This window comes from Neofelis nebulosa, chromosome 8, assembly GCF_028018385.1.
Source record: "Neofelis nebulosa isolate mNeoNeb1 chromosome 8, mNeoNeb1.pri, whole genome shotgun sequence".
Classification (NCBI taxonomy): Eukaryota; Metazoa; Chordata; class Mammalia; order Carnivora; family Felidae; genus Neofelis; species Neofelis nebulosa.
In genome coordinates, this window is record NC_080789.1 from 59,228,861 (window position 1) to 59,246,236 (window position 17,376).

Genomic DNA, 17,376 nt, shown 5'->3' on the forward strand with positions numbered 1-17,376 from the left:
CAGTATTTCTGGCCGAAAGGTGAATCAATAGGTCAAAACTTGAGAAATATTATTATCTCATCTGAATTGTAGTTAGTATTGCTTTAAAGAAAATTATTGGGGAGAGGATCACTTGAGTGAGTTTTTAAGTTTGGCATCTGTTCCCATAGTTTTTGTCCATTTTGACATGTGATAAAGGTGCTTATATTCAACTTTCAAAAAAAAAAAAAAGTAATCCATTGATTTTTGAGAGAGCACAAGCAGGGGAGGGGTAGAGAGGGAGACGGAGAATCCAGAATCTGAAGCAGGCTCCAGGCTCTCAGCTGTCAGCACAGAGCCTGATGCGGGGCTCCAATTTGTGAACCATGAGATCATGACCTGAGCCAAAGCCGGATGCTTAACTGACTGAGCCACCTCACCTTTATACTGTGAAGTTCCCTTCAAGGAAGGGAAGGAAGGCAATTAGTTGTTATAATTGCATGAAGGTTTTATCTACCAATTTAGTTTGGGCTAGTTTTAGTTTCTTCTGTTTGATGGGGATTTTTTTCTTTTAATTAAAAAAAATATATATTTTTGAGACGGTGTGAGTGGGGGAGGAAGAGAGAGAGGGAGACAGAATCTGAAAGCAGGCTCCAGGCTCCAAGCTGTCAACACAGAGTCTGATGCGGGGCTCGAACCCAAGAACCGTGAGATCATGACCTGAGCCACCCAGGTGACCACCCCCCACCCCTCACCCGCCTTTTAAATATTTTTAGAGAGCACAAGCACTCAGCTTGAAGCGCAATGCAGGGTTTGATCGTACAGATAATGGGAGAGGCAGAGAAGGGGGAACAATCTGAACCAGCTTCCAGGCTCTCGGCTTCGAGCTATTGCACAGAGCCCGACAGGGGGCTTGCACCCGTGAACTGTGTATGAGATCATAATCTCAGCGAAAGCTGAATATTCTACCAACTGAGCCACCCAAGCTCTCCTAGCAGTCTTCTAAAGTGGAAAATCATGTCACTTGCTTATAAGTTTTATTGTCCTGTCTGAATAATTTGTTAATGTGAAGAACCTATCCATAAGTGTAGCCCAAATATTTCAGCTTTAATCCAGTGACCTTCACTTCCATTGTCCGTCTAGCAACCTATTTCCATGGCTATATGTAGTAATGACCAAAGTTCAGGAGAGCGAGTACTATAAAGCTGCCTCCGCTACAAGTGTAACAGCTTTGTCCCTTAACCGCTGTTCTTTGTTCTCACAAGTAATAAGCCTCACAACTCTATAGAGTTGGATCCTTCTATTTCTCCGTGGTCGTCTCAAACCCAGTGGTTCTCAACATACCAAAATCATGGGGCTTTGTGATAATGTGGATTCCTAGGTCCCAATGCTAGATAGGCATGTAGGTCCATGTGGGGGCCAGGAATTTGCACTTTAACTGATACTTGAGGTCAGTGATTCTTGAGGTGTGATCGCTGGACTTAGCAGGAGTCTCCCTAAGAACTTGTTAGAAATATAAACAAATTCTGGGCCCCTAAACAGGTCTACTGAGTCAAACAGGATAGAGGCCAGTGATCTTTTTTATTAAAAAAAAATTTTTTTAACATTCATTTTTCAGAGACAGAGTGTGAGTGGGGGAGGGGCAGAGAGGGGGACACAATCTGAATCAGGCTCCAGGCTCTGAGCTGTCAGCACAGGGCCCGATGCGGGGCTCAAACTCACAAACCGTGAGATCATGACCTGAGCTGAAGTCGGGCACTTAACTGACTGAGCCACCCAAGCGCCCCCAGTGATCTTTTTTAAGTCATCTAGGTGATATGTGCCAAAATTTGACAACCACTGTTTTTTGTTTGTTCAGTTTTAGAATATTTTAAAGAGAGTGTGAGCAGGGGAGGACAGAGAGAGGAAGGTACAGAATCTGAAGCAGGCTCCAGGCTGCAAGCTGTCAGCACAGAGCCTAACATGGGGCTCAAACTTAAGAACTGTGAGATCATGACCTGAGCCAAAATCTGGCGCTTAACCAACTGAGCGATCCAGGTGCCCCCAGAATCTGAATTTTATTTTATTTATTTATTTTTTCAACATTTTTTATTTATTTTTGGGACAGAGAGAGACAGAGCATGAACGGGGGAGGGGCAGAGAGAGAGGGAGACACAGAATCGGAAACAGGCTCCAGGCTCCGAGCCATCAGCCCAGAGCCTGACGCGGGGCTCGAACTCACGGACCGCGAGATCGTGACCTGGCTGAAGTCGGACGCCCAACCGACTGCGCCACCCAGGCGCCCCCAGAATCTGAATTTTAGATCTAAAACTGGTTGTTGGGGAGACAGTGGTTCAGCTCAAGTCATGATCTTGCAGTTCATGAGTTTGAGCCCCACATTGGGCTTACTGCTGTCAGCACAGAGCCCACTTTGAATCCTCTGCCCCTCCCCTGCTTGTGCTCTCACAAAAATAAACATTTAAAAAATACAGATTCTGAATCAGTTTATGCTGCAGGTATATCAGCTCTGTTCAGTGAGACTGACTGATGAAGGAAATATTCTATATGTTTATTGTCTGATAGAGTAGCTACTAGCCACATAGTTATAATCTGAAACGTGGCTAGTGTGACTGAAAAACGGATTTTTTATTTAATTTTAGTGAATTTAACTCCACCCCATATGGTTATAGTGGATAGTGTAGTTTTGGTGATTCTGATGCTGGTGATACCTGGCCCACTTGTTAAAACAATTCATTAATCAAATTCTAACCAAATGCTATGGGGAAATCCTTCCAAGCATGATGTAAAATGTAAAAGCTATAAAAGAAAAGTTAAATCTGACATTAAAAATTAACATGGGGGGTGCCTGGGTGGCTCAGTCGGTTAAGCGTCCCTTCGGCTCAGGTCATGATCTCGCGGTCTGTGAGTTCGAGCCCCGCGTGCGGCTCTGTGCTGACAGCTCAGAGCCCGGAGCCTGTTTCAGATTCTGTGTCTCCCTCTCGCTGACCCTCCCCTGCTCATGCTCTGTTTCTATCTCAAAAATAAATAAAACGTTAAAAAAAATTAAAAAAAAAATTAACATAGGTTGGGGCACCTGGCTGGCTCAGTCGGTAGAGCATGTGACTCTTGATCTCAGGTTTGTAAGTTCGATTCCCACATTGGGTGTAGAGATTACTTAAAAATAAAATCTTTAAAAAAAACAAAACAGGTCAAAAGCTATTAGGTTAAAGGATAAGTGCTATACTAGAAAATATTTAACAACATTTTTTTTTTTTAACATTTATTTATTTATGAGACAAAGAGCATGAACGGGGGAGGGTCAGAGAGAGAGACACACACACAGAATCCAAAACAGGCTCCGGTCTCTGAGCTGTCAGCACAGAGCCCGATGCAGGGCTCAAACTCACGGACCGCGAGATCATGACCTGAGCCGAAGTAGGACGCTTAACCGACTGAGCCACCCAGGTACCCCTTAACAACTTTTAACAAATATTTGAAGAGCGTCCGACTTCGGCTCAGGTCATGATCTCGCGGTTTGTGAGTTCGAGCCCCGCATCAGGCTCTGCTGACAGCTCAGAGCCTGGAGACTGCTTCGGATTCTGTGTCTCCCTCTCTCCTTCAAAAATAAACATTAACAAAACATAAATTTAAGGGGTGCCTGGGTGGCTCAGTCGATTGAGCATCCAACTTCTGCCCAGGTCATGATCTTGCGGTTTGTGAGTTTGAGCGCTGCATTAGCCCCGCATTCGGATCGTGTGTCTCCCTTTCTCTTTGTGCCCCCCGCCCCCCCCCCCCCCCCCGCTCGTGCTCTGTCTTGGTCTCTCAAAAATGAATAAATGTTTAAAAAAAATTTTTTTTTTAACGTTTTATTTATTTTTGAGACAGAGAGAGACAGAGCATGAACGGGGGAGGGGCAGAGAGAGAGGGAAATGAATAAATGTTTAAAAAAATTTTTTTTTAATTTTTTTTTTTTAACGTTTTATTTATTTTTGAGACAGAGAGAGACAGAGCATGAACGGGGGAGGGGCAGAGAGAGAGGGAGACACAGAATCGGAAGCAGGCTCCAGGCTCTGAGCCATCAGCCCAGAGCCCGGACGCGGGGCTCGAACTCACGGACCGCGAGATCGTGACCTGAGCCGAAGTCGGACGCCCAACCGACTGAGCCACCCAGGCGCCCCTAAAAAAAAAATTTTTAACATAATTTAAGCCAACATTTCTAGGAATCTATGGAAGAAGTATTAGTGCACACAGTGTACAAGATTTATTTTTCATTCATTATTGCATGTAATAGCCATTTGAAACAATCCAAGTGACCATTAATGGGGAAAAATAAATTATTACATGTTCTTAGGGCATAATGTGCAGTCATAATCAATAAAATAGATGTATTGTGGCTTCTGGCTGGCTCAGTTGGTACAGCAAGTGATTCTTGATCTTGGGGTTGTGAGTTTGAGCCCCAAGTTGGGCATAAAGATTTACTTAAAATCTTTAAAATTTAAAGAAAAGAGTAAATGTACTGACACAAGGTTCTGCAAAACAAAGGTCATAAAACCTAATTTTTCTGGGGGCACCTGGGCTAAGTCAGTAGAGCATGCGACTCTTGATCTCAGGGTTTTAAGTTTGAGCCCCACCTTGGGTGTAGAGGTTACTGAAAAAGTGGCTCCTGGCTGTCTCAGTCAGAAAAGCTTGTGACTATTGATCTTGGGGTTGTTAGTTCAAGCCCCACATTGTGTATGGAGATTACTTAAAAATGAAATCTTTAAAAAAAAATTACTAAATAAAAATAAAAGTTTTCTGCAGTGTGCTTCCACTGAGGTTTAAAAAGATGCAAGGGTGGGGGTAGTATATAAAGTTCTATGTGTAAGGAATTGGATCGAAAGTGAATGGGGTATATGCAAAACTTTTAGTAAGAAAGGGGAAGTGTGATTTTGGGGGTAATTGTACTGTTGAAAGGATTTATTTCCTGTGTATCAAGAATATGTTCATGTATTACTTGTGTAAAGAAAAAAACCAAAACTGGTGTTACAAGACAGTATTCAATTTCTGAGGTAGAACTTTTTTTTTTTTTTTTAATTTTGAGACAGAGACAGGGTGAGTGGGGGAGGGGCAGAGAGAGGGGGAAAGAGCCTGCTTGGGAGCAGACTCCACACTGTCTGTGCAGAGCTCCATGCGGGGCTTGAAATAATAAACCATGAGATCATGAACTAAGCCGAAATCAAGAGTTGGTCGCTTAACCAATGACCTCCCCCCCCCCCCCCCCCCCCTCCCAGCAACCCTCTGAGGTAGAACTTTTAAGGATTACATTTGGGAATGACTGAGGAGTTAAGATGCTTAAGTGAAATGTGAGTGTGAAATTAATTGGAATTCAGAGGTTAAAGAACTCTAGAAGCTAGAATATTGCATGGATTGTTTTCATGAATTTGAAATCACCCAAAATGATAAAAAATGTAGAGACAAAAACATCCTAGCCATTACAGGGTACTAGAAGAATGTGTGGCATGACCAAATAAAATCGGTAAGTTTTTCAGTCACACAATATGCAGTCATTTGGAATTAACTTCAGGTAAAAAGCCAGATTAGGTCTACGGGGTTCCTATTGTCTCATTATAAATAGCTTCTGTTTCAAGTAAAATATTACCTTGGGCTATCCGGGAATCAAGAAACATGATATAGGACCAAAACATACCAGAACTCTAAACTAAATGACACAATTTGTTCAGAAAGGTCCATCTCAATTCAAACTAACCACGTTTACATTTATTTTAGACAGTATTTACAAATTTAGCAGCTTTTCTGATTTCAGAACAGGACCTAAAGTTGCTGAGGGCAAACACTGACAGCAAAAATAAGTTCACAAACTTCAGGGGTCCCTGGGTAGCTCAGTCCGTTAAGCATCCAACTTTTGGGTTTCGGCTCAGGTCATGATCCCATGGTTCGTGAGATTCAGCCCCGAGTCAGGCTATGTGCTGACATCACAGAGCCTGCTTGGGATTCTCTCCCCCACCCTCTCTTTCTGCCCCTCCCCTGCTTGTGTGTAAGTGCTCTTTCTCAAAATAAGTAAACATTAAAAAGTTCACAAGCTTGGGGCTGGGTGGTTCAGTCAGTTAAGCGTCTGACTTCCACTCAGATCAGGATCTCACGGTTCACGACTTCCAGCCCCACAATGGGCTCTGTGCTGACAGCTCAGAGCCTGGAATCTGCTTCATTCAGATCTTGTGTCTCCCTCTCTCTCTGCCCCTCCCTCACTTGCATTCTCTCTCTCTCTCTCCTCTCAAATATATAAACATTAAAAAAATTTTTTTTTAAGTTCACAAACTTAAGCATAATGGAGAAACATCTCTTAGACATCTACCTTAGTAATACTGAAAGTTAGCATTGCAATGTGATTCAAAGATGTTTACTGATAACTCAAATATCCAAGAAAAAGTTAAATTATTGATTATCTGCTAAGGGAACAAAGAAATATGTGACACATTTGAAAAAGCAATGAGCTTCAGTTATCTGGAAATTTATGAAAATCTAATACCTGGGTTTAGTGAAGTGTCAGGATAAATGTGTTTGATGATTAATAAAATTTTGGCCAAGACCAAAGTTGGTGATACAAAACCAAAGGATCTTAACACTAAGTCAATAGGAAGTTGTAATACTAGCTGACATAAATACAGTGTTAATTATGTGCCAGGTATTGTTTTAAATGCTGCTTTCATTAATAATCTTAAATCTCAGAACAAACCCTATGAGATTATTTCCATTTTATTATTGCCTTTATAGATTAGAAAACTAATGCTCAGAGAATTTAACGTGCCCAATGACATCTATTAAGTAGCAAAAACAAGATTTTAACCTTGACAGTCTGGCTTCAGTGACAATACTCTAAGGAATATCCTAGCCTATCTATACAAACTTAAGCTCTAATAGTTGAGGGAGGCTAGTAAAATATATAGGATCTTATTAACTGGGATACTGTGCCCAGCCTAATGGAAAGCACACATGGGTCACAAATCAAAAATGTGGATTATGTCATATGATGCAGCCCATTGAAATCTTTGACCCTACTTACCCAGGATATAAATCCCCAGTTTTCAAATCTAATTGGTTCTTTTCAGCCCTTATTTTACAGGATGTTTATGTGATTGGTGCTATTGACCACTTTCTCCTTAACATTGTCTTTCCTAATTCTTAACATGGTTTTGGTCCTCTGCTTCTTCCTTAGCTATTTTTCTCTACCTGCTCCATACATGTTGCTGTTTTCTTGGGTTCTTTCCCTTTTACTAGGCAAGATTACCCAAATTTTACATTCTCTTCCTGTTTTCTCCTTCAAATTCTTTAATAGCTCTACCTGCCAAACAGGAAAATTTTTCACTATCATTCAGAAAGATGAGAACTAATGGGAGTTGGTGGGGAAAAGTCTGGGGAGGTAGCACCATTATAAACTCTATATAGCCAGGTTCTAATAGATAAAGGTCTCGAATCCCACCCCCAAACACAGAAAAGGATGCCCTGTTTCTGCTTTTCCATACTTCAGGAACACTTCCTCACACCTACCTCTGCCAGTCTCCATTCCATCCAAAGCACTGAGAGCTGGCTCCTGTTAATCTTACTATCCCTTCTCTTTTTTCCTTCACCTCTATCTAACCTTCCTCACCTGCAGTTAAAACAAAAGGAGCATACGGTTTCATGCAAACGTGTGCTTGGAATAGTCTTCCTACTTTATCCTAGGAATTTCTACTCGGTTTCACAACAGGTATATCCATCTCCTACTGTTAGAGGCAATTCCCCTACATCTCTAGGTGACCCATATTTATCCCCTCTTTCGTGCACCCACTTAACCCTGTACTAATCAGGACCCATCACATTTTACTGCATTGTTTTCTGTTTTTAAAAGGGAGGTCTTAAGTCTTTTGTTTCCTCAGTGCCTAGCACACATCTGTTAAGTGACTGGGTTCCATTAATTTCTTTCATTGTACGGTTTAGTGATTTAGATTGTCCGGATTCGTGACATGCTGAACGGCCTGGAAGCTTCCAAGAGTACTACTGCAAAAGAAAAACCGAGTTCTGAGTCTGGAGAAGTCTCCGGACTTTTCCAAGGTCACCGTCAGTGGTGTTTCCCCAGGCTACTACTTCCCCAACCCCCGCCCCTGAGACTGTCAACCTACTTCAAAGTCCTATCTAAGGTGAGAGCCCAAGGACAGTCAAAAACAGCCCACGTGCTTCACAACAGGAACTCTGCCCCTTTCTTAAACGTAGTTCCGCCAAGTACTCTCTCCAATTGACATCGCTGTTGTCCAATTACATTTCGAGTCTCTGAGGGTTGCCCCTAACCAGACAATATCCAATGAAAAAGAAGGAATTCAGATTGGCACCAATTTTGACCAATGGTTGAAAAGATCAGAGATTATTAACCTATAGGAGCAGCACTGAGAGTGATATTCAGCAAACTCATCCAATGGACTTGCTTACTGAAGAGTAGGCCTCTCCCCAACGGCGGGGGAGTTGGCGGCCGGGACCGCAGCAGCGCTCAGTCCCCACCCGAGCTCCGCCATGTTGGGTTTCGTGGGCCGTGTGGCCGCTACCTCGGCCTCCGGGGCCTTGCGGGGACTCAGCTCTTCAGCGCCGCTACCCCAAGCCCAGGTCTTACTGCGGGCCACCCCGGCGGTGCTCCAGCCTGGTAAGTGCCTTTCTCTAGGAGCTGGGGTTTTTCTGCCGCCCCATGACCTTGAGCCGGGGGCAGATTTTCACTTGGGCCTAAAGCTGTCTCTGGTGTTAGAAGGACGTCAGGGCCAGCGACCTGCCCTCTAATGGCGGGAGAACCAGAATAGGACGCCCACGGGAGGTTTCTTAGACCTAATTGGTCTCATTTTGGAAAAGGAGTTCTCTGTGACGGAAAAGTGCGGGCAGGTGCACTGACCTTACTGTGAATGGGGGCACTGAGCCCTCGAATCATGGGGTTTTGTGCATGGGAAAATTGTGCAGACGCATTCGCGGTTGTTGAGCGGCCTTCCCTCCGGACTCGTCTTACTAGCAGGCGAGACGAGGCCGGTCATGGGCCGAATTTACCAGTTCTTGGGGGTTAAGACGGGGCTTCCGATTACCACTAACAGCCCTGACCCCGATTTCTTCCAATCTTTTTTGTTTGTTAGCTAGAGACTATGCCGCCCAAACATCTCCTTCGCCGAAGGCAGGCGCTGCCACCGGGCGCATCGTGGCAGTCATCGGTGCTGTGGTGGATGTCCAGTTTGATGAGGGACTACCACCCATCCTAAATGCCCTAGAAGTGCAAGGCAGGGACACCAGGCTGGTTTTGGAGGTGGCTCAGCATTTGGGTAAGTAGAATTTGTTAGAAATGGTAAAGAGCTTGTTTAGTCCAAATATCCCCCACATCAGTCTTCCTTCTATGATGATTTTATCAAAATGACTTTCGTTCTTCTGAGTATGCTGAAGCCACATTTAGGTACTGAGAAGGAGTCTTGGTTGATTTAGGCCTTTCAGCCAGCTGAACTTCATCATATGAAGCCAACTTGTCCTTCTGTATAACCTGCAATGCCTTTAACAGGTGAGAGCACGGTAAGGACTATTGCCATGGATGGTACAGAAGGCTTGGTTAGAGGCCAGAAAGTCCTGGATTCTGGTGCACCAATCAAAATTCCTGTTGGTCCTGAGACCTTGGGCAGAATCATGAATGTCATTGGAGAACCTATTGATGAGAGAGGTCCCATCAAAACCAAACAGTAAGTATGCCTCCTCCTGTATCTACATGCAAAGGAACTGCTTTTTCTGTAGGTTGTTTTGGGGTTTTTGTTTTGTTTTAAGTAAGCTCTAGATCATACCTGGGGCTTGAACTCCAGAGCCACATGCTCAAGTAGACTGAGCCAGTCAGACACCCCTCTTGCAGTTTTGTACATTAAGGCAACACCTAGTGTAGCAAAATTTTCCTGCAGAGAATACTTAAAATGCTGATACTGTTATTAAAACTACAAATGTAGTTTTTTCTGAGGAAAATTGAGAATGTAGAAGTTCTAATTTTAGAAAACTTGATTCTTAGGACTCAAATTGATTATTTAAGTGACTTTTTTTTTTTTTTTTTTTTAATTTTTTTTTCAACGTTTTTTATTTATTTTTGGGACAGAGAGAGACAGAGCATGAACGGGGGAGGGGCAGAGAGAGAGGGAGACACAGAATCGGAAGCAGGCTCCAGGCTCCGAGCCATCAGCCCAGAGCCCGACGCGGGGCTCGAACTCACGGACCGCGAGATCGTGACCTGGCCGAAGTCGGACGCTCAACCGACTGCGCCACCCAGGCGCCCCTTTAAGTGACTTTTAATACCAATGGCTTAGGTTGTGGAGTTTCCAGAAGTAGCAAGTCTTTGTATTTCCTAATGATATATGAAGAAGTGCTGTTAGGTTAGGGCTTATTAAAAAGAAAATCTTTACGACGGTTAGGAAATGGGGACAGGGACCTGGGTGGCTCAGTCAGTTAAGGGTCTGATCTAGCCTCAAATCATGATCTCACGGTTCATGGGAATGAGCTCTGTGTCGGGCTCTGCAAGGACAGTGTCGAGCCTGTTTGGGATTCTCTCCCTCTTTCTCTGCCCCTTCCATGCTGGCTCTCTCTCGCTCGCTCTCTCTCAAAAATAAATAAACATTAGAAAATTTTTTAAAATGTTAGGAAATGGGATCATTGCTTCGTGAGATAATGGAATTCCCTTTATTGCAGAACATTAGGCTAGGTGCCACATGACAACTTGTCTGGAGTGTTATATAAGAGGTGAGAGGGGCACCTGGGTGGCTCAGTCGGTTGAGCAGCTAACTTCCGCTCAGGTCATGATCTCGCAGTCCGTGAGTTCGAGCCCCACATCAGGCTCTGTGCTGACAGTTCGGAGCCTGGAGCCTGTTTCAGATTCTGTGTCTCCTTCTCTCTGACCCTCCCCTATTCAGGCTCTGTCTCTTTCTGTCTCAAAAATAAATAAACGTTAAAAAAAAAATTTAAAAAAAAATAAGAGGTGAGACTATGAGTAAAGGGTTAGAATTGGGAGGAACCTTTCAACAGGATGAATAGACCCTGCTCCTCTTTTCCAACCTTTACAGATTTGCAGCTATTCATGCTGAGGCTCCTGAGTTCATGGAGATGAGTGTTGAGCAGGAAATTCTGGTTACTGGTATCAAGGTTGTGGATCTGCTGGCTCCCTATGCCAAGGGTGGCAAAATTGGTATGTTACTGGTAGTACATATTTTCCAAACCTAACGTGGGAAGAAAAAATCCTATCATGTAATGAGTGGGTACTGAGATCTATCCCTCACTGATGAGTAGCTTCTGACTTTCGTTCTTCTGAGTTTGCTGAAGCCAGATGCCATTCCTGAGAAGGGAAAAGAGAAAAAAGGGTTTTTGTTTTTTGAAGTTTGCTTATTTGGGAACACAGCACTCAAATATTGCTTCTTTTCAACCTCTTCCAGGGCTGTTTGGTGGTGCTGGAGTTGGCAAGACTGTACTGATCATGGAGTTAATCAACAATGTGGCCAAAGCCCATGGTGGTTACTCTGTGTTTGCTGGTGTTGGTGAGAGGACCCGTGAAGGCAATGACTTATACCATGAAATGATTGAGTCTGGTGTTATCAACTTAAAAGATGCTACCTCCAAGGTAAGGAGTAAGCTGATTTATGTTCACATAGTAGTTGTGCCAGGGAACCATTTTAGTTGACTGCAGTGCTAGCTGAAACCCTGTGTTAGAGTTTCATTTTAGTGTCCTATGACACTTTTTTTTTTTTTAACTTTTTTGTAATGTTTATTTTTGAGAGAGAGACAGTGTGAGCAGGGGAGGGGCAGAGAGAAAGGGAGACACAGAATCTGAAGCAGGCTCCAGGCTCTGAGCTGTCAGCAGAGCCCGACGCGGGGCTCGAACTCACAGACCGTGAGATCATAACCTGAGCTGAGGTCAGAAACTTAACCCGACTGAGCCAACCCAGGCGACCCACAAAGGAAATTCTTGACAGTGTTTTCCCCCAACAATCTAATACGTTAACACACATTTTCTTTTCTCTTTGATATCAGATTACATTTTCAGACTTTGTTTTTAGTAGGCAGTCCCATCATTTGAAAGTTAATTTTGGAAAGCTGGAGGTAATTCAGATGTCTCAAATAGCCCTATTTTGTGCCCTTCACTTAGTCTTATTTCCTATTTCAGGAATTTTGCTTCAATAACATAAGAAATCTTTGTGGTGTTTGAACCACGTCTCTAAAAGGGAAAAGAAATTTGCAAATCATAATGACACTTGCTGAGAAGGAGGGTTTTTTGGTAGTTTCTCTGGTTTGGGGACCTTGGGCATATGGCTTCCATATTCCTCTCCCAGGTTTTCTGATTGTGTATGATTACTTCAGGTAGCGCTAGTGTATGGTCAAATGAATGAACCACCTGGTGCTCGCGCCCGAGTAGCTCTGACTGGACTGACGGTTGCTGAATACTTTAGAGACCAAGAGGGTCAAGATGTATTGCTCTTTATCGATAACATCTTTCGTTTCACCCAGGCTGGCTCTGAGGTAAGAGAAGAAGGTTTGGGAGGATCTGTTTCATTTGACCTTTTTATGGAATGATGCAGATGAGGCTAAGATGTAGACACCTAAAACCTGTGTCCTCATTCCCCCTTCTTTTCTTTTTTTTTTCCCTATAGGTGTCTGCTCTATTGGGTAGAATCCCTTCTGCGGTGGGCTATCAGCCTACCCTGGCCACTGACATGGGTACCATGCAGGAAAGAATCACCACCACCAAGAAGGGATCTATTACCTCTGTGCAGGTAAGAAAAATGAAATGGATGAAGGTCTGATTTATGTAAAGTTAGATACAGAGAAATATAAAACCTAGTTACTTCTCTCTCGAGGTTTGTTTTTTATTTTTTTTAATGTTTATTTATTTTTGAGAGAGAGAGAGACAGCACGAGTGGGGGAGGGGCAGAGAGAGAGGGAAACACAGAATCTGAAGCAGGCTCCAAGCTCTGAGCTGTCAGCACAGTTGCAGGGCTCGAACTCACAGACCGTGAGATCATGACCTAAGCTCAAGTCAGACGCTTAGCCAACTGAGTCACCCAGGTGTCCCTCAAGGTTTTTAACAAGGTTAATGAGCTCCCTGAAATAATGTGTAATATTCTATGGGTTCATGTTAGAGACTAAAAAGTTAAGAAATGCTCCTTTAAGGTAGTTAAAGGCATGTATGTGAATGTAGATTACAAAGTGTAGTGGTTTCTAGCCTGAGGAGTCTGGAGATGCATGGAAACCGGACATTAATTATGCAGTGTATTTATGCACTGTACTTATGTGCTACACTATGCATTTTCAGACATATATATGTAGATGGTATAAACAGTAAAATTATCTAAAGGGTCTAAATTGTAGTAACTTTCAGTGAGGCATTGCAATCGTGCAAGGTTTTTTGTTTTTAACTAAAAGTGTAAGTATCAGTATAATAGGGTTAAAATGTAGGATGAAGAACAAAAGGAAGGACAATGAAAATTTTTCATCACAGCTTGGAGGGACCAGATCATATATAAGCTCACTCAGCAGGTATTAGGGATGGTAAGAAGTCTTTTTGGGGGTGGACTCTTAAATGCTAAGAAGTTGTAATGAAATAATGAGGAGAGGGCAGAAAGGCAGCGTGGCTTTTAAACAGAATTATTTGGCTTCCTGCTGCTCTTCATGGGTTCTTAACTCACTCTAGGCTATCTATGTGCCGGCTGATGACTTGACGGACCCTGCCCCTGCCACTACCTTTGCCCATTTGGATGCTACCACTGTGCTGTCCCGTGCTATTGCTGAGTTGGGTATCTATCCAGCTGTGGATCCTCTGGATTCCACCTCTCGAATTATGGATCCCAACATTGTTGGAAATGAGCATTATGATGTTGCCCGTGGGGTACAAAAGATCCTACAGGTGAGTACTGCAGGTGAGATCAGTGACTAGAAAGGCATATAGTGGGTTTATGGGTACTATATTAAGACCAAAGCCTTCCTGGTGACTTGTGTGATTTGCTTTGGAGCAAAGAGGAGACCTGCAGTTTCTATTAAAGAGTATTAATGAGGGTCTCTTGGGTTTCCAGGTACTTAGATTTAGAATCCATTTTTTCCTAATGGCAGTAGACTAGAAGTGGGGAGAATAAGACACTGATCTTAGCTGAGGGCCCTCATGCTTCCAAGCGTGTAATTTCACCACTAACTATTTCACTTGCAAAGTGAGGTAATGTGCTAAAATGCTTTGTACTAAGCTCAGTGTGAATACAAGGTGGTATTAACCCTGAGGTTTTTGTCCAAATTTAAAAGAATCTGAATATTTATTCAGGCCTTCTGTTTTCTTACAGGACTACAAATCTCTCCAGGACATCATTGCTATCCTGGGTATGGATGAACTTTCTGAGGAAGACAAGTTGACTGTGTCCCGTGCACGGAAAATACAGCGTTTCTTGTCTCAGCCATTCCAGGTTGCTGAGGTTTTCACAGGTCATATGGGGAAGCTGGTACCTCTGAAGGAGACCATCAAAGGTTTCCAGCAGATTTTGGCAGGTGAGACTGCCAGTATAAAGCTGAATATAAAATAGCAGAGAAGCTGAAATCTCTAATGTTCACTGTGCTATGTTCCCACGCCAGCCATCATCAAGCAATGTATAAGCATGTTGTGTCTAAAGAATTTTTTTTTTTTTTTTAACGTTTATTTATTTTTGAGACAGAGAGAGACAGAGCATGAATGAGGGGGAGGGTCGGAGAGAGGGAGACACAGAATCTGAAACAGGCTCCGGGCTCTGAGCTGTCAGCACAGGGGCCCGATGCGGGGCTCGAACTCACAGACCACGAGATCGTGACCTGAGCCGAAGTCGGCGCTCAACCGACTGAGCCACCCAGGCGCCCCTAAAGAATTTTTTTAGTTAAAAACTATTGTCTGTCAGTGTTCTTTGGAAATAGTCTACTTCTGAGAGTGAAATTTGTATCACTTGATTGTTGTCATACAATACTCAACACTTACTGAGTGCTTTCAGTCCTAGCTACTCTTCTGAGTGAATTACAGATCCTTGTTTTTACAAATTAGGAAAATTGAAGCACAGAAAAGTTTAAAATAACAGGTTCTGATACCATCCAGCCAAGGTAGAGAGCAAGAATTTGAACCCAGATTATGTGGCCAGGAGCATTCTTTTTTTTTTTTTTTTTTTTTACGTTTATTTATTTTTGGGACAGAGAGAGACAGAGCATGAACGGGGGAGGGGCAGAAAGAGAGGGAGACACAGAATCGGAAACAGGCTCCAGGCTCTGAGCCATCAGCCCAGAGCCCGACGCGGGGCTCGAGCTCACGGACCGCGAGATCGTGACCTGAGCTGAAGTCGGACGCTTAACCGACTGAGCCACTCAGGCGCCCCAGGACCATTTATTCTTAATCCCTACTATATCGTCTTGTAAATTGGATTTAAGACAGAAGTTTGTTAAAAGATTTCTTGGATGACACACATTTATCGTATTCTGACTGGTTGCCCCAAGTGGTGAAGTATTTATATACCACAAAAAGTTTATCTTTCCACTTCTCACCATTGAATTTTTTTCCCATACAGGTGAATATGACCATCTCCCAGAACAGGCCTTCTATATGGTGGGACCCATTGAGGAAGCTGTGGCAAAAGCTGATAAGCTGGCTGAAGAGCATTCGTGAGGAAATCCTTTTGGCAAACTAAGCGCTTGTCCTCTGTGCTGTACTTTTCCTTGCCCCTAATCCAAAAGTCTGTTTACTCCTTAGGCCACAATCAGAGCCTTGATTGAAGACATTGTGTTCTGTCTGAAGAGTATTTAAGGTTTCCAATAAAATGTACACCTGTCAGAATTGGTCTGTTTTTCTTGGTCCTGACAACATAACCAACACTGAACATTAGAGTGGCTGTAAGAAACAGCACAAAGTAGACCACATATATTTGAAATGGGGTCATCAAAAATGAAAAGCCATTGTCTTGATGGACAGCTGTGGGTCTTGTGAGGGGTTCCCTGTAGATGATGTGATCTCAATAGTAGGGCCTCAGCTTTGGCCTTTTTGTTATTTGTCAAAGCAAATTATTTGCTTCTTGAATATTCTATGTAGTTTATTCCTGTTGGTTAAAAAGCACGTATTTTTTATTTTTAGAAGAGTATATTGTGGAAAAATGGGTCTGGAGGGGACTATTCTAAGACAAAGCAGGGGTTAATGAATGAATCCAGTTTTTAGGAAATGAGTGTTCTGAAGGATTAATAACAAATCTGCAAAGATTGAGTCAAAAGGGCCCCCCCTCTGTTTTACCTAGGCTTTTTTTTTTGGCTTTACTCCTTCCCCTCCCCCCACCCTCCTTTTTTCAGAAAGTTCCTGACTACTGCCTGCTGATTTATATTTTGGGCAAACAGAGTTGTATGATTGTTTCAGGCAGTGCATGGTGTAAAATAACTATGAGGCCTAATCCTGAGCTCTGCTGAGATCCTTTAGGAAAGTTAGGGAGATTGAATCTTAAAAGGAATGCCAATTTCCAGAGTTTGTGGGGGTGGGGTTGGGCTTCTGAAATACATAATGGAATTAGATAAACTACCCTTCATTTTAGCCACTAAAAGTGCAGGGTTAGGAGTACTCAAAAGTATCGTTTCACAGTGAAACAAGTGCAAGGTCAGATTTGGTGCCCCTTAAGTGTTTTCTGAGCCAGGGCCCATCTCCTACTGCCCTCTGGTGGGAGGACTGGAGGCTGCAAGAACTCTGATCTCACCATTTTGAAATCCATGAAGGCCATTTGCTGGGATGTGGTTCTTCGCTAATGACTGTTTACAAACCAGCTGGGGCTTTTGTCCTGAGGAGGAGCCTGCGTCTATAGGCTCCACCCCTGAGGCATTCAAGTTGGGTCGAAGCAGGGCGGGGACAAACTGAGATCCCAATTCAGAGGCCCCTGGGGGCTGAAGGTTGAGGAGGGGCCTTGGGAAAGGTGCCAGGGGTGGAGTAGAGGCCTGTAAGTTTCCTCCCATCTGCCTATGACGTCCTTGGCACTAGTCTCTCTTGTGTCATGATCTGGACAGAAGGTGGAGCCCCTGAGCCGACTGTGCCTGGTCGTTTGCTCCCAGAAAAGCCTGGATTTGGGGAAATGCTGAGTTATAGGGGTGGGGGCATTTTCTCCAGGTTCTGACTCGAATGGGTAAGAAACTGGTGCAGAAAAGCCCCAGGATATGGGTCAGCTCTTTCTGCTTTGTTTTTCCATGTTACCCAGATGCAGACCTGGTAACTGTGATCCTTAAGGTCGTTTGTATCCCTCCATCCCCTCCCCCACACGTTTACGTGCCTCAGCATTCATCGAGAACCTTCTCCCTCTCACTAGCTGCAACTATTTATTTCCTTCCCCCTTTACCACTCTCTTCTACCACGCCTCTGGAGTGTCAACACAGATCTAACCTTCCTCCATATTTCTCCTGGTTCTG

At 43.5% G+C, this 17,376-nt stretch overlaps 1 protein-coding gene, 1 long non-coding RNA gene and 2 other non-coding genes across 4 annotated transcripts; 3 read left to right on the forward strand and 1 right to left on the reverse strand.

Annotated features, from left to right (window-relative positions):
- The first annotated feature begins 8,431 nt into the window (after nt 1-8,431).
- ATP5F1B (ATP synthase F1 subunit beta) lies at nt 8,432-15,778 on the forward strand. Its single transcript, XM_058742348.1, has 10 exons — nt 8,432-8,605; nt 9,078-9,260; nt 9,491-9,665; nt 11,022-11,143; nt 11,388-11,572; nt 12,310-12,468; nt 12,600-12,722; nt 13,640-13,852; nt 14,277-14,478; nt 15,513-15,778. Exons 1-10 carry the CDS (start codon nt 8,479-8,481, stop codon nt 15,608-15,610), a joined length of 1,587 nt encoding a protein of 528 aa, XP_058598331.1. The 5' UTR covers nt 8,432-8,478; the 3' UTR covers nt 15,611-15,778.
- On the forward strand, nt 9,326-9,400 carry LOC131484189 (small nucleolar RNA SNORD59). Its single transcript, XR_009248091.1, has one exon. It is a non-coding gene; the product is annotated as a small nucleolar RNA SNORD59 (small nucleolar RNA).
- LOC131484187 (small nucleolar RNA SNORD59) lies at nt 11,229-11,299 on the forward strand. Its single transcript, XR_009248090.1, has one exon. It is a non-coding gene; the product is annotated as a small nucleolar RNA SNORD59 (small nucleolar RNA).
- On the reverse strand, nt 15,552-17,202 carry LOC131519371 (uncharacterized). The gene is made up of 2 exons (XR_009265608.1): nt 16,677-17,202; nt 15,552-16,037 (listed from the first exon to the last, which is right to left on the reverse strand). It is a non-coding gene; the product is annotated as an uncharacterized LOC131519371 (long non-coding RNA).
- Between the last annotated feature and the right edge of the window lie 174 nt (nt 17,203-17,376).